We start from the raw sequence: 22,191 nt of genomic DNA on the forward strand, positions 1-22,191 counted from the left end.
TGTAGTCTAAGATTTAAAAAATGTAAAGATTTACTATTAGTGTTTACCTAGTAGTGAAAGCCCTATATCTGCATAATGATTCAGAATCCCTGCCCTAACATCCCCACCTTCAGTGGGTCACTGATTTCACTTCCTAAAGATCACTCTAGTTCCAGCTTCCACCTCCACTTGCTTTGCTTCCCACAGCCTCTCGATAGGAGCTCCTGCAACCTAAGCCCCGTGAGTCTCCTGCAGAACGTGCCAATGACTGGGTCATGCCATTTTGTGCATAAGAGCCTTCCTATAGCTTTCTCTGGATTAGGTCCTATCTAAAAGTTGATTAGCCCAACTGCAACTGTCACCTACCCAGGCCTGCTCCCATTCTCAGATGTACATATGCCATTTAAAAGTACAGATTTCTAAGTCAGAATGCATTTCTGCTCATTTAACACGAGACGACCAGCTCCAGGGCTCAGTTCTTACCCCATCATCAGTCTGGACCTTTCTTCTCTTTTTGACTTTCTCTGGCATGAGTTTGTCTACTCTTTCTTTATCTGACGTAGTTCCAAATTCATCCTCAAAGCTTCTCCAAGATTCCAGCAACATAAGTCTCTCTTCCTTTTCCTCACAGTTTCTCATGGTTTTGTTAGCCTCTTCATAAATTTGTCTGCATTTAGCCAAACTTCCTTCTTTCCCTGAAGACAACTCAAACTGTGCAAAACTGATCCATACCTTAAAAACAATTATTACAGAACCAAATTAACCATGTCACCTGGAATACATAATGCAAAACCACAGATAACCTGTAAAGCACAGAATACCTTGACATGTTGTGTCCGTTGAAGCAATCGTCGGTAAAGATTGCGTGTTCTTTCAGTTTCTTCCTGCTCAATTTCGAAATCAATGTATGATTTCCAGAGCACCTGAGGAAGGTTAACTTAATAGGTGAGTCTTGACATTTAAAAGCAATATGCCCCTATCCAAAGCACAACTTAACTACCATTCCAACCCAGGACATCCAAGAACCTAGGACTTTTATGAACAATCAAAGAACAGAAGGCATATAGATAAATAAATACTAGCATTTACCAGCTGCCACAAACTTGGCTAGAATTCGACATTATGAGAAAAAAAGACTTGGATTATCTTAGAATTTTTCAAATGCTGGACTTAACAAGAGGAGCTGAGAAATTTGCCAAGTCTCCCAGGCAGTCATAATTGAGTCACATACAACTGAACTTGCAGGGAGAAAACAGGCCTAGATTAGCCAGTGTATACTGTTTTTACCTCCACTGTAAGTTCTTGAAATGTTTGATTTCAACTCAACAAGCATGCAGTGAGCCCATCTGCTAGTATGTACAGCCTGTTGAGAGCACAAGGCTAAACAAGATGTGGTCTGGACTCCTGGGAACTGGCAGTATGTGAAGGAGCTGAGGCCAATAGACAGAACTAGTAATACAAAAATCCCTGCCCCAAGGCAGTGGTGGGGCCCAGTGAACTATTAAATGAAAGGTAATATTAGTGCAAGATTAACAAAAAGGCTGAAAGAGTTCGGTGGTTCCTATTAGATTCAAATTTGTTCTAGCTGTGGTTTGGCGCCACCTCGTGGCTCTAGCTTAAATATTGAAGGGATGATTTCAGATCCTGCTGAAGGCAGGACTTCCAGGTACAGTAGCAATAATAATTCCAGGAGCATCCTGGTTTACTTAGACCCTCTTCTGCTAGCCCAATCCAGACAAAACCGTGCCAGGAGAATCCAAAGATGTGCAGTCCCAACTTCCATCTCCCTTGATCTCCAGATGGGATTATCTGCTGCCTGTCTTCTTTACTTTCCCATCCCCTTTAGATTCCTGCTTGAGAATGGGAGAAAGAGAGCCAGTCACCCACCCATTATATCCCAATTTAGTTTGATGTCATAATGAGGCATTGCTGTGCTCTGGTATCCACCTAGAGCAGTGGTCGCCAACCTTTCAGACCTCACGGACCACCGGTTGGCAACCGGTGACTTAGAGGGCTGCTCCACTGGCCCTTCTATCTCCAAAACAGAAACGTCCTCATCTGAGTGGAAAAGACTGAAAATTAGATCTTCTTTATGTTCTAAAATGCATATTTAGATTGTCATTTAAAGTAATACTACAGAGCTGTCTAAAGCAAATTTATATTCAACTTGAGATCCTCACCTCTGGCATGTCTAAGCGTGGCTGGCTGATGGCTAACTCGTAGATTGCACGGGCTCTCTCAATATCGCCAAGGATTGTTTCTAATTCTGCAAATTTAATCCAAGAGGTACAATTTTCAGGTCCAAATTCCAGGAACTTTTCATAAAGCTTCCGGCATCTGTCAAATTCTCGAAGCTGTAGCTCCAATTCTATGTAACCTTTAAATAACTTGTTCTTTGGACATTTGCCTATGGAAGTTCCCTAGAAAAGAAAATGACCAACTGCTGTAATACCTTGGTGGGTTTGACTTGTGCACAGAAACTGTTCTCTGCTGAGCAGGAACCATGAAGAGTCAACATGGCAAGCCACCCTTTCCTTCTGTGATATCACAATGACCATGATGGTTTTTGACAAAAGGCCAAAGTAACCCTCTAATTCACTCAGCTGTCAAGAGAGCCTGTGCCCTCAGGTGCCCATTCAGCAGGAGAGTGTTCCAGAATTATATGGACACTATTTTGGTGCTTACTTAGTTCCTCAGGATTTCCTAGCAAATATGGATGTCAGATGTATAAAATCTCCCAGAAGTAAAAAGATAATCAAAGAATGAACTCTACTTTGCTGTCCACAGCCAGGATGAGAGTAGCTTATCAGAGGACAACTGCACTGAAATAGAGTATTTGATCCTATTAAGAAATTTCAGAGCAACTGTTAAGAAGAGGTGCATTTAATACAACAAAAATTTTTCACAGGATCAGACTAAAGATCAATCTGACCTAAGAGTAGATCTTTCCAGTGTGAGGAAAGATCTGGTAACTGTTAGGTATAAACTTTCCAATGTTGAAATATAATAATTTAAGCATTCTCACCCAATCTTCTTTCACAGGGCATGTGTGCTCTAACATGTCTCAGTGTTTAAAGGCATATTTCTATTGCTAACAGGAACTGTACAACTTATAAGCACCAAGACTTCAATTTCCTTCTCATAGAACTTGTTGATGCGTCTTGATCCTTTCTTTACTTACCAAAGCTCTTCGGGCAAATGGTAAATTTTTCTGTCTTATTTCAAATTGTGCATATAGTAGCCACATTTTGGCAAATGTGAACTAGAAAACAAAAGCACAACATCATCTAACTTAAGAGACTCATTTAAATTAAATTGAACTAAGTTAAGCATAAATTAACAAAATGCCATAGGCAATTAGATTTCCCTAAAACTTCAGAGCTAGGACAGATGTATTTTCTTTCTTTATAAGCAAAAATGACAGTATTTTTCATGAATTAATAAAAAAGAACAAAAACATCCAGTAATCTAGATACTGTATAGTATCATATGGCCCTACAGCCCCTAATTAGAATCGGCTTTGTTTTGTGGGTATGCCACCTCTATTCTAGGAGGTAACTCGGTCAACATCTCTATTAGTTTCTTGTGCTAAAAAATATGGCAGAGATAACGTCTCAACCACTTCCAGAATACACTTGTGCTCACCCTTGCCTGCATACATCCACTCAGTTACCTACAAACACCTGCTCCCTGTGTCCGGCACATGCTGTGTACTCTCTGGATGTGCATCTTCCCCCTTCCACTCAGTTTATTCCAACTAGAGGCCTAGTGCACGAAATTCGTGCATGGGGGCGGGGTCCCTCAGTCCGGCCTGCACCCTCTCCCAATCCGGGACCCCTCGGGGGATGTCCGACTGCCAGTTTAGGTGGGATTGGGCCTAAACTGGCAGTCGGACATCCCTCTCGCAATCCACGACCGCTGGCTTCTAACAGCTCCCTGCCTGATCGCCCCTAACCACTCACCTGCCTGCTTGCCCCTAACCACTCACCTGCCTGCCTACCTCATCACCCCAACCACTTGCCTGCCTGCCTGATCGCCCCTAACCCCTGCCTGCCCCTAACTGCTCGCCTACCTGATTGCCCCTAACTGCCTCTGCCTGCCTGCCCCTAACTGCTCGCCTGCCTGCCTGGTTGCCCCTAACTGCTCGCCTGCCTGCCTGACCGCCTCTGCCTTGGCCCCTGCCGTGGCGCCTTCATCAGGAAAGACGTCTGGAATGACCTGGAAGGTTGTTCAGCTGTCCGGTCTAATTAGCATATTACCATCCTCTGAATTTCTACTGTATTAGTCATTTGTCACAGACTATCCTCTTAAGTGGACTATAAGCTATTTTCAGAGGCAAAGAGCACATCTCATTTATGTTTTTCATAGTGCCTACAAAAGAAAATAGTCAATATTTCACTGCACTATTTCACAACAGAAGCAGGGTTTTAACTTTGAAACAGAACACTAAGAGTAAATGTACCTTTTTATGAGGAATTAGTTCCAAAGAGGCTTGATACACCTGTCTTGTCCTTTCAGGATCCTGTATTAGGATAAGAAGTTTTCACAAAATATTACTAATTTTATTAATACTAGTAAAAAATGGACACCCCCAACATGAAATATTTTTTCACAAGTTGCTATTTTCAAACCCTGATTATAATTTATGATTAAAAGTGTGAACTACCACCCAGCCGACATGGCTCATTGATTGAGCATCGACCTTTGAACCAGGAGGTCAAGGTTCAATTCCCGGTCAGAGGACATGACTGGGTTGCGGGCTAGGTCCCCAAGTAGGGGGCGTGCAGGGGCAGCCGATCAATGGTTCTCTCTCATCATTGATGTTTCTTTCTTTCTCTCACTTCCTCTCTGAAATCAATAAAAATATATTTTAAAAAAAGTGGCCATCAAACTTTGGTTTAAGAATCAAACAACATAGCTGTCAAATTCTGAGAGAGTCTCTGTAGAAAGGCTTTTCGGCCTGATAGCAGACGCAAAAATACTTCACAGTCTCAGATCAACAGCATAAAATTAATCTTTGTCTCTTAACTTATACATGACTAACTTCTGAAAATCCCTCTTGATCTTTATTGAAAACAAGGATGTGCAATCTAGCCATGATCCCTATTTATGAGAAAGCCCAGAAAACTATGTATAATTAAACTAAGGGCTGGTTCATTGTTTCCTCTCAAGTTCCAAGTGATAATCACATTTTGCCTCAAGGTTTAAAAAACAAAACACAACAAAACAACAACAAAAAAACACCTCCTGTGCCCACAACAGATATAGAATTAAAAATGTTAGAGGATATATAATTATATGACTGAAATGAAGGCCTATTAGAATCTAAAACTAAATTCCTCTGCTTCGAGGATTGTAAATATCAGTTACTACTCACAATAGCAAGCTTTAAGCACAGTGGTGAGGAAATCACTAGTAGTTGACATGTAATTCCACATTATTACCTTTGCCTCCAGTTCTTCATAGAGTGCATAGTTGACCCAAAGATAGATGTAACGCTTCCAATGTCTCTTCTCCTGAATGGGTGGGACATTGGCAATAGCTCTTTCATAGACTTCTCGTACAGTTTCTGCTTCTGCATCACTTTCCACCAAGCGCAGGTAATCAAACCAGGCATCATAATTGTGTGGATTAGCCTAGAAAGGCAGTAAGTTTAATAAATAAAAACAAAACCATAAGCCATATTTGCTGGACTATGTGAGCTAAAAGAGAGCACCAGACTGACTTTCTATATTTTAGCAACTTTTTCTCTAGATTTTACATGCTATGGCATCTAAAAATATATCATTCTGAGATTTTATAAATAGAAAAGAATATGAAATTCAGTAGCCCCCCCTTATCTGTGGAGGATATGTTTCAAGACCCCAGTGGATGCCCAAAACCCTAGGCAGTACTGAGCCATGTTATATGTATGTGTGTGTGTGTGTGTGTGTGTGTACATATTTCCACACCCACACACCCAGTTTTTTCCTATACATACATATCTATGATAAAAGGTAAACTACTCTTGCGCTTTCGGGCAATTATTAAGTAAAGTAAGGACTACTTGAACACAAGCACTGTGCTACTGCGATAGTTATCTGATAACCAAGACTGCTACTGACTGACTAACAGGTGGGTAGTGCACTGTGTGTAGACTCTGAACAAAAGGATCATTCATGTTCCAGGCAGAACGGAGCAGGATGGCTTGAGATATCATCACACTAAGCAGAATAGGGCACAATTTAAAACTTGTGAATTATTTATTTCTGGAATTTTCCACTTAATATTTTTGGACCATGATTAACTGTGGCTAATTAAAATAGTGGAAAGCAAAACTTCAGAGGGGGTGGAGGAAACTACTTTATAGAGTACAGATTATTAGCCAGGTGTCCCACAGCAAGGCTCCTTGCATAACCACTCCCAAGACAATTATTCAGTAATTAAATGCCTATATTTGCAAATGTATTTGTTTATATATGTGACTATATGTCCTTACATCTAGATTTAAAATTACAATAGTTAAACCATGCTCACAATTGTGAAACCTGATTTATCAATTAATAGTAATTTATCTTTAAGATATCTTGCTGCCCTCATTTAACACTGGACTTACATCTTTGGTAGGTATCTTGAAATGCTACTGTCTTTAAATTCAAATCAAAGTAGTACATTACAGGTAAAGAGATGAGAATAGAACCATATCTACAATACATTTTACATTCCAACAGTTAAACTAAAAGGTAATGTATAAAAACTGGTGTTTTTGTGTTTCTTTATCAATCCCTGACTCTTCTACCTTATTTCAAAAATAAGTTCAAATGCCTGGCCAGTGTGACTCTGTGGTTGAGTGTCAACCTATGAATCAGGAGGTCATGGTTTAATTTCCAGTCAGGGCACATGCCCAGGTTGTGGGCTTGATCCCCAGTGGGGGGAGTGCAGGAGGCAGCTCATCAATGATTCTCTCTCATCACTGATGTTTTTCTCTTTCTCTCCTTCTCCCTTCCTCTCTGAAATCAGTAATACACACACACACACACACACACATATATATATTTTTAAAAGCTCAAATGGATTCCAGATTTATTTTGCTCAATTTCTACAGCACACAATCAGCAACCAAAGTGACTTTCATCCTGTGAGTGCCAGAACAAGTCCAGGTGTTGTTTGCTTGCCTTTTTTATCAGCCTCAATTACCTGATCTGCCTGAAATAGCAGTCCATTTACTGCAGATTTACTGCAGACACATTGTCAAAAGCGTAATGACTGGTAGCCCTAACTTGCTCTCATTCATTTTATTGTAGCTAGTATTGACTGGCACACCTTACTTACTTGCAGAATTAAGCATATACACCAGCACTCACCTTCACTTCTTCTTCATACTGGAATCTTCGTTTGCTCACAATGATGTCTTCAATACCCCGCCTATCACCAAACTTCTTCTCAAAGATGGTATAATTTTTAAAGAGTTCTTGGGCCTCTTGTTTTGAAATTCTATCCAGGGCATACTTGTAAATCACTCGTACCCTTTCAAACTAAAAGCAGACAGGATGATTTTATCTGCCATTACATAACATTCTCATTCTAGTCATGATTAGGAAAGTAGTTATGACATAAAACATTACTTGTAAATTAGATTTTAAGGCCTCAAAATGTCAAAAATGAGATTTTTCTTCTCCCTTTCAATGAGATATTTCAGTCAGGAAGGACTGACGCTCTCCTTTGAGCTCCACATTTAAAGCTGTCTACCTAACATTGCCAGCTGGATGTCATCTGTGTATCTCAAACTAAAAGGTCTCAAACTGAGCTCCTGTTTCTCTCCACCAAACCCAAGTCTTCCCAATCTTGATTAAGAAGTACCTATTGCCACACAGTTGCTCAAGCTAAAATTCCCTGGAGCCCTCCTTGATTCCTCTTTCATTCCCCACATTCACTGTTTCAAGCCCTGCCATTTCTACCTCTTCAACATAGCACTTCACTTCTCCCCACCACCCTGCCAACCCATCTCCATTTCAAGTCTCCTCTACTTTTGCTACCCTCCCCCCAATACAATCTCCATAAATTAGCTAGAGGCACTCCTTACAATATAAATTATAATCTACCATGTTTTTCTCCTACTAAAACCCTTCAATACTTCCGGCTGCCCTTAGAGTAGAATCTGAATTCCCTACTATGACCTTGTAAGTCCCTGCATTCAGGAAGGGGCTGGGTGGAAGGAGTAAAGGGGGGAGAGAGGGAGACATCTGTAATGCCGTCAACAAAAAGTAATAAATGGGTTATTTTCCATACATACTCTGGAAGAAAAGAACTGACTTGTGGGACAATCTGTTTTCATTTAAAATTATATTCTCTGTTCTGTGGGCTCTGGGCTTTTTGTTCCCCAGGTTTATTATCTGTAAAGCCTTCTAATCAGGATACCAAGTGACTCATTCTGTTTATAGAGAATATTCTCACTCCAGACTTAAAGGCTTATATGTCAAGCACAGAATAAAATTAAGATAGTTATGATATAATCTATAATCACTCAGCTCGCAATATGCAGCTTAGCCACAAATGTACATTTTGAAAACATTTTCTCCAATAAGTGCATAAAAAAATGGAAATGAACTTGATGTGACAAGAAGTAATGTTTTCTAAGCTGTTTTGCAATGTAACTGAGTGAAGTTTACTTACTTCTTTTTGATTTTCTTCAAATTTGGCAAAGGCAACATAAAGGCGTTCATCCATGTGTTCATCTCCAAAGAATTCCACAGCTCTCTCGTACACTTTTCGTGCATGGGCAAAATAACCATGTTTTTCTTCAAAGCGGGCATACTTGATCCAGTTCTTAACATCAGGGTGCACAAGTACAAGTGCAAGGGAATTAAAGAAATACCAGCAAGACAACGTGACTTAAAAAACAAACAAAACCCAATACCCAAATCCACCACAAAACACACTACGACTACCGGGATGATAAAACATGTACGAAGGTGGAGAACCACTAGATGTGACCTCTGTGAGGGAGTTGTGTCTTCCTCCAGTGCTTAGTCAATACTTTAGTATTGGGACACGTTTTTGGTAGTGGTACAAACAGGAGTCTAGAGGCATTAAAGGTGAACCCTAGTTATTAGCACTGAGACCTGAACAAGTCATTTAACATGTCTAAGCCTCAGTTTTATCATCTGTAAACACAGTATTAAAAATAATACTGACCACTCTGGATGACTGCTGTCTTTAAATAAGAAAATGGATGTAAATCTTTTAGCTGTTTCTGGCCAAAAGAGCATGCTTAATACATGGCATCTATTATACTATACTAGAGGCTTAATGCACAAAGATTCATGCAAGGATAGGCCTTCCTTTCCCTGGCTGCTGGCACGGGCTTCCCTCCGGCACCCGGGACCTGGGCCTTTGCTCTGGCCAGAACGGAGCCGCCTTTCTGCCTTCGCTCCGGCCGGAGCCTTCCACCTCTTGCCTTGTTGCGACAATTTGCATATTCCCTCCTTACTGGCTGTGGGCACTGCCATCTTTGTCGTGGAGTTACGGTCAATTTGCATATTCCATCTTTATAACATAGTATGCTCAATAGCATTAGTATTTGAGCTAATGATGAAGAAAAAACAAGTCACAAAAAGAAAACAGCTATCTAGAGCTAAAAGAGAAAGCTTTAAATTACCATTTTATTTCTTAATAGGATCTATATACCTATTTTTTTAATCTACCTTCCTTGAGAAAACCATTTTTCCATTAGTAACACATTCAAATAAGGCAATGATATTAAGAGCATTGGCTCTGAAGCTGCTACTGGGTTCAAATCCTATCTTCTTCACTACCTGAGAGACCCTGATCAAGCTACTTAATCTCTCATGCCTCAGTTTCCACATGTGTAGAATGAAGTAGTTCCTGTATCACAGGGTTGTCATGAGGATTAAATAACAATATTTGTAAAGTGCCTAGAGAGCAATGCATGACACAAAGGAAATGCTATTAAAAGCTTTTGTTAAACTAATAATATTAAAAACAGTAGAGGTAATTGAAAGCTTAAATTGCACAATAGTTGATTCTCATTATTTGTGTTAGTTATGTCCTATGAAGTCACTGTGACTGCTTAATTAGCAAATACCAAATCACTGCTGCTAAGGGAAACATGTATGTATGTACTTATATACATATCTCATAGAGAGTATAATCTTAAGTCCTAAAAATGACTAATCCTTAGATTCTAGTTTTGGTATTTTATAACAGAGAAAACAAGTTTCAGAAGTATTAAGTGACTTGCCAGAAGCTGCCCATAAACCAGAGCCAGAAAAGGGACTGAAACATGTCCAACTGGACCAAGAGGCAGAGCTTCTTACACTCCACTGCATGGCCTTATCCTGTCTCCAATCTCCATCCTCTGATCATTTCTGTATCAGAGCAGAGACAAGAAGGCAGACTGTCGCCTAAGGTGGGGCCATATGCCTTGGGTGACTCAAATTTTTCATCACTCTGTGCTTGCAAATGACTGAAAGTGCCACAAATATTGACTTTGGGGGTTACAAATAAATTTTAGCAAGTAGGAGAAGTCACATATATGGTAAGAGTGCATAATAAGGATCAATTATTTCAGCTGCTAAGTGTGCTTTCACATGTTATCATCTAATCTTTACAACCAGCCCGTAGTACAAACCTTTATTCTCATTTTAAAAATGAGGATACCAAGTCTCAAAGGAATTAAATGACTCATTGCAATCATATCATTAGTAATTGGTAAACCTTTGGATGGACTCCAATAATGGTGCTAATGACCTTAAACTTCAACCCTAGAAAAATAGGACTGGCTATAGCAGCCAGGGCCTTAGTGTGTCATTTTCCAAAAGAAACCATTGCATTATTGTCAAAATATAAACAAAAACAAAGCTTCACTGGAAAAAACTCTAACAATTACTCAGACCACAGACTTTTTTCCTGACCAACCTATGTCCCTAGAAAATACATATGTAGTTTATGAAGATGAAATTTGCATCCCTGACTTCTAGGCCAACATTAATGATGTATCCTGACCACGATGACATTTCCACGGGAGCAGGACCAGGACAATAATGGCATCACTCAGACCTCATCCAAAGGATATATCTTTCATAAATGGTGCGGGCCCGATCCACTTCTTTGTATCGCAGCTCAAAGTTGATGTAGGAGTGCCAGGCTTGCTCCTCCGGCTGCCATTCCATCCAGCGTTCAAACACCTGCCGGGCACCAGCCACATTTCCCAGCATCTCCTCCATGTACGTGTATTTGTACCTTTAATAAAATCATCCGAAGTTATCTGTCATGGTCAAAATGACTTCGGTGGCTGAACGGATGAGAGAACAAGATCCATAGATATGCTGTCTATAAGAGACTCACTTCAGATCAACAGATACACATAGACTGAAAGTAAAGGGATGGAAAAAGATATTTCATAAAAATGGAAATGAAAAAAAGAAAAGCTGGGGTAGCAATACTTATACCAGACAAAACAGACTTTAAAACGAAGGCTATAACAACAGAGAAAGTAGGACCCAGCAATTCCACCCCTGGTTATTTATCTGAAGAAACCCAAAACACTAACTCAAAAAGACATGAATCTATATGTTTCTTGCTACATTATTTATAATATCCAAGATATGGAAGCAACCTAATTGTCTATCAACAGATGAATGGATAAAGTTGTGCATCTATACCAGTGGTCGGCAAACTCATTAGTAAACAGAGCCAAATATCAACAGTACGACGATTGAATTTTCTTTTGAGAGCCAAATTTTTTAAACTTCTTCTAACGCCACTTCTTCAAAATAGACTCGCCCAGGCTGTGGTATTTTGTGGAAGAGCCACACTCAAGGGGCCAAAGAGCCGCATGTGGCTCGTGAGTCGCAGTTTGCCGGCCACAGATCTATACGATGTAGTATGACTCAGCCATAAAAAAGAATGAAATTCTGCCTTTTGTGAATTAAATATGGATGAACCTAGAAGGGATGGTGCTGAGTGAAAAAGTCAGACAAAGATAAATACTATATGATTTCACTTAAATGCAGAATATAAAGAACAAAATAAACGAACAAGCAAAACAGAAACAGACTTAAAGATACAGAGAACATTTTGACAGTTGCCAGAGGAAAGAGTTTGGGGGGCTGGGTGAAAAAGGTAAAGGGATTAAGAAAATTGGCAGTTACAAAAATAGTCATGGGAATGTAAAGTATAGCATAGGGAATCCTATATAATAAAGAGGTGATATGCAAATTGACCGTCACTCCAACACACAAGATGGCCGTCCCCATGTGGTCAAAGATGGCCACCACAAGATGGCCGCCAGGGGAGGGCAGTTGTGGGCGATCAGACCAGCAGGAGAGGGCAGTTGGGAGGGACCAGGCCTGCAAAGGAGAGCAGTTGGGGTGATCAGACATGCAGGGGAGGGCAGTTGGGGGCAATCAGGCCTGCAGGGGAGGGCAGTTGGGGGAGACCAGGCCTGCAGGGGAGGGCAGTTGGGGAGGGACCAGGCTGGCAGGGGAGGGCAGTTGGGGGGGACCAGGCTTGTAGGGGAGGGCAGTTAGGGCAACCAGGCTGGCAAGGGAGGGCAGTTGGGGGGACCAGGCTGGCAGGGGAGGACATTTGTGGGAGACCGAGGCCTGTAGGGGAGGGCAGTTGGGGGGGACCAGGCCGGCAGGGGAGGGCAGTTGTGGGGGACCAGGCCAGCAGGGGAGGGCAGTTAGGGACGACCAGGCTGGCAGGAGAGGGCAGTTAGGGACAATCGGGCCGGCAAGGGAGCAGTTAGGCATCGATCAGGCTGGCAGGCAGAAGCAGTTAGGGGCAATCAGGCAGGCAGGCGAGCAGTTGGGAGCCAGCAGTTCTGGATCGGGACTAAACGGGCAGTCGGACATCCCTAGAAGGGTCCCAGATTGGAGAGGGTGCAGGCTGGGCTGAGGGACACCCCCCCCCCCCGCAATGCATGAATTTCGTGCACTGGGCCTCTAGTAGACAATAATATTCTAATAACTAGGCCATGGTTCTAAATGGGGATTTATATTGTGGGATTTATTGGGATGATCATGTATTAAGTTATGTAATGTCTGGTCACTGGAATGTACACCTAAAACTAATACAATATTTTATGCCAACTGTAAGTAAAAAATAAAAAAAATATTTTAAATAAATGACTTAAGGAAAAAATGTTCTTTGGCAATTTCTAGTTTTAACTTTGATAAATGTGAAGATGATTTAAGACTTTATCTTCCCTAAAGGGTATATTAAACATGTTTTCTTATTAAAATATAAGTCTGGCCCAGCTGGCGTGGCTCAGTGGTTGAGTGTCAACCTATGAACCAGGAGGTCACAGTGCCATTCCTGGTCAGGGCATATGCCTGGGATGCAGGCTTGATCCGCAGAGTGCAGGAGGCAGCCGATCAATGATTCTCTCTCATCATTGATGTTTCTCTCTCTCTCCTTTCCACTCTCTGAAATCAATAAAAATATATTTAAATATATATATATATATATATATATATGTAAGTTTGAAAAGGATGAACCATTAGAAATATATTTTTCTTAAAAATTGCTTAGTTCAACAAGAATTTTCTTATACATAAAAGACTGCAATCAAAACGTTAGTTTTGATTACACCCCTATTATACATATTATAATAGACTAGAGGGCCGGTGCATGGATTCATGCACTGGTGGGGTCCTCAGCCTGGCCTGTGGGGATTGGGCCAAAACCGGCAGTCCGACATCCCCCAAGGGGTCCTGCAGTGCGAGAGGGCACTTTGCAAAGTTGCTGTCGGTCAGCAGCTCCTGAGTTGAGTGTCTGACTCCTGGTGGTCAGTGTGCATCATACCTACCGGCCAGTCAGCCAGTCACTTAGCCTTCCTATCTAATGAAAGAGTAAACTGCAAATTGACAATCACTCCAACACACAAGATGGCTGCCCCCATGTGGACACAAAATGGCCGCCACAAGATGGCCGGTAGGGGAGGGCAGTTGGGAAGGACCAGGCCGGCAAGGGAGGGCAGTTGGGGGAGATCAAGCCTGCAGGGGAGGGCAGTTAGGGGTGACCAGGCCGGCAGAGGAGGGAAGTTGGGGGCGACCAGGCCTGCAGGGAAGGGCAATTGGGGGGACCCAGAGCCTGCAGGGGAGAGCAGTTGGGGGGAACCAGACCTGCAGGGGAGGGCAGTTAGGAGTGACCAGGCCTGCAGGGGAGGGCAGTTAGGGGCAAACAGGCTGGCAGGGGAGCAGTTAGGGGTGACCAGGCCTGCAGGGGAGGGCAGTTGGGGGGACCCAGGCCTGCACAGGAGGGGAGTTAGGGGTGACCAGGCCTGCAGGGGAGGGCAGTTAGGGGCAATCAGGCTGGCAGGGGAGTGGTTAGGGAGTGATCAGGCTGGCAGGCACAAGCAGTTAGGGGCAATCAGGAAGACAGGCAGGCAAGCAGTTGGGAGCCAGCAGTCCTGGATTGTGAGATGGATATCCAACTGCCCGTTTAGACCTGATACCTAAACGGGCAGTCAGACATCCCTCGAGGGGTCCCAGATTGGAGAAGGTGCAGGCTGGGCTGAGGGACACACCACCCCGTGCACTAATTTCGTGCACTGGGCCTCTAGTGTGTATATATATATATATATATATATATATATATATATATATTATAAGACATTCAGAAACACTTATACACACTTAACATATATAAAATTAAATACGATTCCAACTATGTAAATGAAATAAGTATGCAAATGTGGAACTTTCCTAGTCTACAAAAAGCCATTTCATTAGGTAAGAAACTTACCAGAACTGGTTGACTCGGGGCAGAGTTGTTATGGCCCGGTCCCAGATATTTCGGGCATGGTTGACCTGGCGATTCTTCATTTCCATTTCCGCATATTTCAGCCAGAGTGTAATATTTCGATAGTCCACATCTAAAGCACGTTCGTATATGGATCGAGCCCTTAAGAAGCAAGATTTGGGGGGCATTAAAAGCAGTACATATAACACACATAGCAACTATTTCAAACCATTTGCAGTGCCCTGCTATTTTATCAGGTATCCATCATGAGTCAGTTTCTAGGCATAAAAAGGTGAGAAGATATGATGCTATTCTCAGAAATCTTACAAAGACTTAAAGTCTTTGCAAGTAATTACAATGCAATGTGATAAACATCATAGTCAAGATCTGTACAAAGAAGGAAAGAAAAAGAAATAAAAATGACTGCTGTAAAAGGCTAAGCAGTATTACTCCAGAACTGAAAACAAATTTGGAACTTAAGGAAAGTCCTAGAGGCCAAGGTAGGTGGGGAAGGGTACTCATTCTAGGCAGAGAGAACAGCCAAGTGTCACAGTAAGGAAACATGAGCCCCAGCTCATGTTGGTTTGGCTCAGTGGATAGAGCATTGGCCAGTGGATTGAAGGGTCCTGGATTCGATTCTGGTCAAGGGCGTGTACCTCAGCTGCAGGATCAATCCCAGGCTTTGAGCAGGGCTCATGTGGGAGGCAACCAATTGATATGTTTCTCTCACATTGATGTTTCTCTCTGTCTCTCCCCCTCCCTTCTACTCTCTCTAAAAAAGAAAAATCAATGGAAAAATATCCTCGGGTGAGGGTTGAAAAAACAAACAAACATGATATGTCCAGGTAATGCCAACTATGCAGGCACAATGGGGCAGGGGGTGTGCTGGGAGAGTGCAGAAAGACTGAACAACAGGTCATGACTTTAATCTTATTGGCCACTGGTTTTCAGTGAAACAATTTTTATTTTAAAAAATCCCACTATATATTTGAAGAAATAATGACAGAAAACTTCCCCTACCTGGAGAAAGAAATAGACTTACAAGTCCAGGATGCACAGTGTCCCAAACAAGAGGAACACAAAGAGGACCACATCAAGACACATCATAATTAAAATGTCAAGGGATAAAGACAAAGAAATAATCTTAAAAGCAGCAAGAAAAAAGCAGTTAGTTACCTACAAGGGAATGCCCATATGACTGTCAGCTGATTTCTCAACAGAAACTATGCAGGCCACAAAGGAGTGGCAAAAAATATTCAAAGTGATGAATAGCAAGGACCTACAACCAAGATTACTCTACCCACCAAAGCTATCATTTAAAATGGAAGGTCACATAAAGAACTTCAGACAAGAAAAAGCTAAAGGAGTTCATCACCACCAAAGCACTATTATATGAAATGTTGAAGGGTATTCTTTAAGAAGAGTAAGAAGAAAAAGATAAAAAATATGAACAAAATGGCAACAAATACAAACCTATTAACAACTGAATCTAAAAATCAAAATAAATGAATAAGAAATCTAAAGAACAGAATAAATTGGTGAATAAAATAGAATCAGAGGCATGGAAATGGAACAGACTGACGATTCTCAGATAGAATGGGGGTGGGAGGTAAGAAGAGATTAAACAAAGACCTTAGCCAAAACCGGTTTGGCTCAGTGGATAGAGCGTCAGCCTGCAGACTGAAAGGTCCCGGGTTCGATTCTGGTCAAGGGCATGTAACTTGGTTGTGGGCACATCCCCAGTAGGAGGTGTGCAAGAGGCAGCTGATCAATGTTTCTCTCTCATTGATGTTTCTGACTATCTATCCTTCTTCCTTCCTCTCTGTAAAAATTCAATAAAATATATTAAAAAAAAATACTTTAAAACACAAAAAAAAAAACACAAAGACCTTATATGCATACATGCATTACCTATGGGTACAGATAATAGGGTGTAGAAGGCCTAGAGTGGGGCAGAAACCGGATGGAGGGAGACAATGGGGGAAAAAAGAGGGCCATCTATAATAATCTCAACAATAAAGATTAAAAAAAAAAAATCCCAATATAGAGAAAGCAGACGAAACTACACTTTTCTGGCTATAGGGTGTGTGCTGGTGGAGAGACCCACCTATACAGCCTCCTGCTCTGCTCCCCCTAACACTAGCCTACCACAGGGCCCCTGAAGCCCTCAAAGGAATCCTAGGGTTCTATGAAAGAAACTGAAAATTACTAACAAAGACACGATCTTCTACTTGTACTTTAACTTTTTCTATTTTTTTTTGTATCTGTTAACTTATGACATCTTTATGTATAAAATTACAGCATTGCTCAGACCATCAAATCTCAGAGGGAAGGCAAGGGAGGGTGGGGGTAAGGAGGAGAGATCAACCAAAGGACTTGTATGCATGCATATAAGCATAACCAATGGACAACAGGGGGGTAAGGGCATTGGGGGGGAGAATAAGGACACATATGTAATACCTTAATCAATAAAAAAAAGAGAAATAAAACAGAAAAAAAATTTCATGCTCAGCAATTTTACCTTTGAATCTCCTTTAGACTCTCTTCCCATTGTGCATATTTTATCCAGTTACTAATCACAGTCCTGTTTTTTCTTATGTTATCTTCAAAAGTCTACGAAGGCAAAATGGATCAAATTAAAGAGAGAACTAAAAATAACATTATCCTTTTTCTATTAACCCTATACTAAAAAGGATACTTACTCATTTTATCCTATCTAATAAAAGAGTAATATGCAAATTAACCATAACTCTGCTACACCCACAAGCCACGCCCACCAACCAAGATGGCTATTGGCCACAGAGAGCAGGAGGGAGGCTTGGGTTTCCCTGGCAATGGAGGAAGCCAAGCTTTCCACCTGCCCTTGCCGGCCTAGGCCTCCACTCAAGGCTACAAAGTTTCAATGATAGAAGATACATAAATCCAAACAGAAATGGTGGCAGCCACGGAGCTGGAAAGAGCAGGAGGCTAGGGTTGCCCCCAGCGATGGAGGAAGCCAAGCTTTCCACACACCCTGGCCAGTCCAGGCCTCCGCTTAAGGCTACTAAGTTTCAATTATAGAAGATACATAAATCCCAACAGAAATGGCTGCCACCACGGAGCAAGCAGAAGGCTTGGCTCCACTCCAGGCTACAAAATTTCAATTGTAGAAGATAAATAAACCCCAGATACCAGGGCCTCTGCTTGGGTCGCCGGGGGGCGTGGCCGGCCTGCAAACCACCACAGGCCCCTCGCCCAGGCCGCCCCACGCCCCAAGGGAACCCCCACCCTGATCTGGGACACCCTTCAGGGCAAACCAGCTGGCCCCCACCCGTGCACCAGGCCTCTATCCTATCTAATAAAAGAGTAATATGCAGATTGACCATCACTCCAACACACAAGATGGCTGCCCCCATGTGGTCAAAGATCCTGCCCCCATGTGGACATAAGATGGCAACCACAAGATGGCCAGCAAGGGAGGGCAGTTGGGAGGGACCAGGCCTGCAAGGGAGGGCAGTTGTGGGCGATCAGGCCAGCAGGGGAGGGCAGTTGGGAGGGACCAGGTCTGCAAGGGAGGGCAGTTGGGGGCGATCAAGCCTGCAGGGGAGGGCAGTTAGGGGTAACCAAGCCGGTAGAGGAGGGAAGTTGGGGGTGACCAGGCCTGCAGGGAAAGGCAGTTGGGAGGGACCCAGGCCTGCAGGGCAGAGCAGTTGGGGGGGACCAGGCCTGCAGGGGAGGGCAGTTGGGGGGACCCAGGCCTGCAGGGGAGAGCAGTTGGGGGGGACTAGGCCCGCCGGGGGAGCAGTTAGGGGAAAACAGGCTGGCAGGGGAGCAGTTAGGCATCAATCAGGCTGGCAGGGGAGTGGTTAGGGGGTGATCAGGCTGGCAGGCACAAGCGGTTAGGGGCAATCAGGAAGGCAGGCAGGTGAGCAGTTGGGAGCCAGCAGTCCTGGATTGTGATAGGGATGTCTGACTGCCTGTTTAGACCAGATCCCACCAGGCCTCTAGTTCTTATATAAAAAAAATTGCATCTTGGAATCTCTGAGAAATAAGAAACCACCAGAAGGTTACAATCACAGGTGTCTTACATGCAAGCAAAAGGAAAATTTTAGATATAAAGAATTATTGCAGAATTGTCGATATTTTCTTATTGCCTATAACAACTGATTACTGTAATATACTTGTTTCTAACAAGAAAATGTGTTTTGACTAGGTCTTTTTGGTAATGTCACAGAATTTCATACATAACTCAATGAGGATAACTAATAAGTAGGTACAACAAAACTATTGGTTTAAAATAATCCCACATTCTAGAGCAGTGGTCAGCAAACTCATTAGTCAACAGAACCAAATATCAACAGTACAACGATTGAAATTTCTTTTGAGAGACAAATTTTTTAAACTTAAAACTTCTTCTAACGCCACTTCTTCAAAATAGACTCACCCAGGCCATGGTATTTTGTGAAAGAGCCACACTCAAGGGGCCAAAAAGCTGCATGTGGCTCGCGAGCCGCAGTCTGCCGACCACGGTTCTAGAGTAAAAAGGTCAGATCTCTAGTCTTCTTATAGCTCTTTCCCACATCTTAACTCAACACAGGTGCTGTTATGGCCAGAAGAAGCATATAACATAGCCTTGCTAAGTCCACCTCTCTTCTAGCTGTCAACTGTTCCACCTGTTAAACTTCTACCAATCTTCAATTGAGCACCAAAAATTATGTCTCTCGTGGACTTAATTTCTCTATACTCTAAAACAGACAATTCACGGTATACTTCATAAAGTTCAACAAATGCAGTTCTGTGGTAACTAAAAGTTGTATTATTTATGTGGCTAGAAACATTAACCTCTTCTCATTTTATAGTCTTACTAGGGGCCCGGTGCACAGATTAATGCACATTGAAAGGAAATTTATTAGAAGGTGGCCGGCGGGGCAGGACTGGGCGAGACGGGCTGGACAATGGCCCGGAGCCAACCTTTCGAGGTCCCTCCCCAGCCGGCTGCACCTGGGGCGGCGCTGGGGCTCGAAGGGCGTCTGCGGAGTGAGCAGGGTCCCTCCAGCAGGTGGGGTACCTCGGCCTGGCCTGTGGGGATCGGGCCGAAACTGGCTCTCCGACATCCCCTGAGGGGTCCCGGAGTGTGAGAGGGCACTCTGCAAAGTTGCTGTCACTCAGCAGCCCCTGTATTGAGCGCCTGGTCCTGGTGGTCAGTGTGTGTCATACCTAATGGCCCGGTCAGTCGCTTAGCCTTTTATATAGATAGATATAAAAGGAGTTCGATTACTCGCTATGACATGAGTGACCACCAGGGGGTGGCGCAGCCAGCAGCCAGGGAAAGAAGGCTCCATCCGGCAGCCAGGGAAGGCCCCAATCGGCCCTGATCACCAGCTAGGCCCTAGGGACCCTAACTGTGCACAAACTTTAGTATATAGATAAACAGGTCTCTAGTATATAGATAAACAATGAGGAATTTTTCACACTCTGACCTATAAATCCTTAACAATATTGACATAATGAAAGACATTGCATTGACTGACCTTCCTTTTCCTTAGTTTGTAATCATTTAACTCTTCTTCATCTGTGATCTTCTGTTGAGGTGGAGGTGGAAGAAGCTCAAGTTCTCTTTCTTTAGCTTCTCTTAAAAGCTGTTCCGCAGTGATCTGTACCTCAGCTGGGGCTTTGTTTTTCACCTTTTAAGACAAGATATTTCTATTTTTAGTAGATGCTCTACACACAAGGTTTAACAAATATTTTTTAGGATATGAACTTTATATATCACAAGATGCCCTCTTTGTATAACATGTTCCCATTTCTCTGGGCAACTAAACAGCAAAAAAATATGTGTTCTAGCTTATGTATGATAGCTATTAACAAGCCATAGATAAAAAGTCTCAAGAGAAAAGATAGCAAAAGTAGCAAATTTTCCTTTTAGATTAGTAAAATAAAAAACTCTGAGGATGCCTAGGTAAAACTCTCACCAGAGGTTTTGTTTATCAAGATGCAGACCATAGCTTATCTAGCATTACAATCTCTATTTAGATAATTCTTCAAGGTAGGCCCCAGGTGGGTGATAATGCCCCAGGTGGGTAACTGCGTTGGATTTCTCATGGCATTTCAAGTTCAAGACAATATTTGGTAAGTTGCCATCATTAGAATATAAGCTTCTTCAGGTCTTAGAGCTGTGCAGTCCAACACGATAGCCATGAACCACATGAGGTGAGTCCAAATTGAGATGGGCTATAAGTGTAAAATATACAGTGGATTTTGGAGACTTATCATGAAAAAAGAACCACCTAATTAAATTTTTATACTGGTTACATGTTGAAATGACAGTATCATGGACACACTAAGTTGTTAAATAAAATGTATAATTAAAATTAATGTCACCTGCTTTGACTTTTTAACGTCACTATGAGAAAACTTAAATTACATATGGGGCTCATGTTACTTCTACTGGACCAGTAAAAGTTTATGGAATGGAATTATAGGAAATACTAATTATTTAGTGCTGTACAATGATGATGATGATAATAGTTCATACCTAATGAGCATTTTAGTACTAGATACTGTGCTATATGCTTTATATACATTATCTCCGGAAGTCATCTACATGGACATGTAAAGAAAGGCTCAAGAGTCATCTGGGCTGAAGAACAGACTGGAAGGAGAGTATCTGTAAAGGCTTAGAACAAAGCCTGTTACATAGTAAGTCATTGGTGAGTATCAGCCACCGAAGGAAATATTAGATAACAATTTATTGTTTAACTTAAAAATTATACCATTATACAATTGTTGTCATCTACTCTCATTCTTTCCACTCTCAGCTGGGCTAACTCCTTTTCAGCCTTTTCCTTGGCACATTCTATTTTGCCTCCGTAGCATTTGGCACGGTTGCAATTTTACACGTGTGTCTCATTTGAGTACTGCTCGTGGCCAGCATTAGAGTGTAGCTCCGCAGTACCTAGCGCCCTGCCTGGCTGTTACCTCTGCTGAACGAACCTTCTCTCCACCCGCAAAAACACCTTCCCAGAACGAAGTCTAAGCCGACGTGCGGGCTGTGCTTCGGCTGACAAAAGCTTGCACCCCACTACCGCCTATCTCTTTCCTTCTCTATCACCCGAGGCCCCGCACGGCGGGGGGGGGGGGGGGGGGGGGCGCGGTGAGGGCGGGGGCTGCAATCTCGGACAACACTCTCTCGCCGCAGGTACCACGGAGCCCGTGGCAAGCCGCTCTCCAGGGCCCTCCCTACAAAGCCCCCCGCTATCGCCTACCTTGGCCACTTTGGGAATTCTCTGCTTCCCGGCCGCGGTGGAGGCCGCCATGGCTGCAGCAGAATTCGTTCGGTAAACTCTGAGTCCCAGATATCTGCCCGAAGGCTCGCGGACGCCGCAAACTTTCTAATAACAAGCGGGATCCCGGAACCGGAAGCGGAACTGGACTTGACCTTTAACCTTCAGCACGCTCCGTGACCCAGGGAGCGCCGTTTCTGTG

The 22,191-nt window shown here is 42.8% G+C and overlaps 1 protein-coding gene across 1 annotated transcript in view; it reads right to left on the reverse strand.

Moving 5' to 3' along the window:
• The window catches only part of CRNKL1 (crooked neck pre-mRNA splicing factor 1), a 23,155-nt gene extending 1,026 nt beyond the window's left edge, over positions 1-22,129 (reverse strand). The window contains exons 1-13 of the mRNA XM_080683043.1: positions 21,972-22,129; positions 20,238-20,390; positions 17,249-17,340; positions 14,731-14,889; positions 11,054-11,220; positions 8,632-8,810; positions 7,323-7,493; positions 5,424-5,615; positions 4,442-4,501; positions 3,161-3,241; positions 2,160-2,399; positions 801-902; positions 463-711 (exon numbers count right to left, since the gene is read on the reverse strand). Coding sequence (XP_080539169.1) covers positions 463-711; positions 801-902; positions 2,160-2,399; positions 3,161-3,241; positions 4,442-4,501; positions 5,424-5,615; positions 7,323-7,493; positions 8,632-8,810; positions 11,054-11,220; positions 14,731-14,889; positions 17,249-17,340; positions 20,238-20,390; positions 21,972-22,022 — 1,896 coding nt within the window. The 5' untranslated portion in view covers positions 22,023-22,129. The remainder of the gene's footprint in view (positions 1-462; positions 712-800; positions 903-2,159; positions 2,400-3,160; positions 3,242-4,441; positions 4,502-5,423; positions 5,616-7,322; positions 7,494-8,631; positions 8,811-11,053; positions 11,221-14,730; positions 14,890-17,248; positions 17,341-20,237; positions 20,391-21,971) is intronic.
• Between the last annotated feature and the right edge of the window lie 62 nt (positions 22,130-22,191).

The sequence above is a fragment of the Plecotus auritus genome (genome assembly GCF_963455305.1).
Source record: "Plecotus auritus genome assembly, chromosome: 8".
NCBI classification, from domain to species: domain Eukaryota; kingdom Metazoa; phylum Chordata; class Mammalia; order Chiroptera; family Vespertilionidae; genus Plecotus; species Plecotus auritus.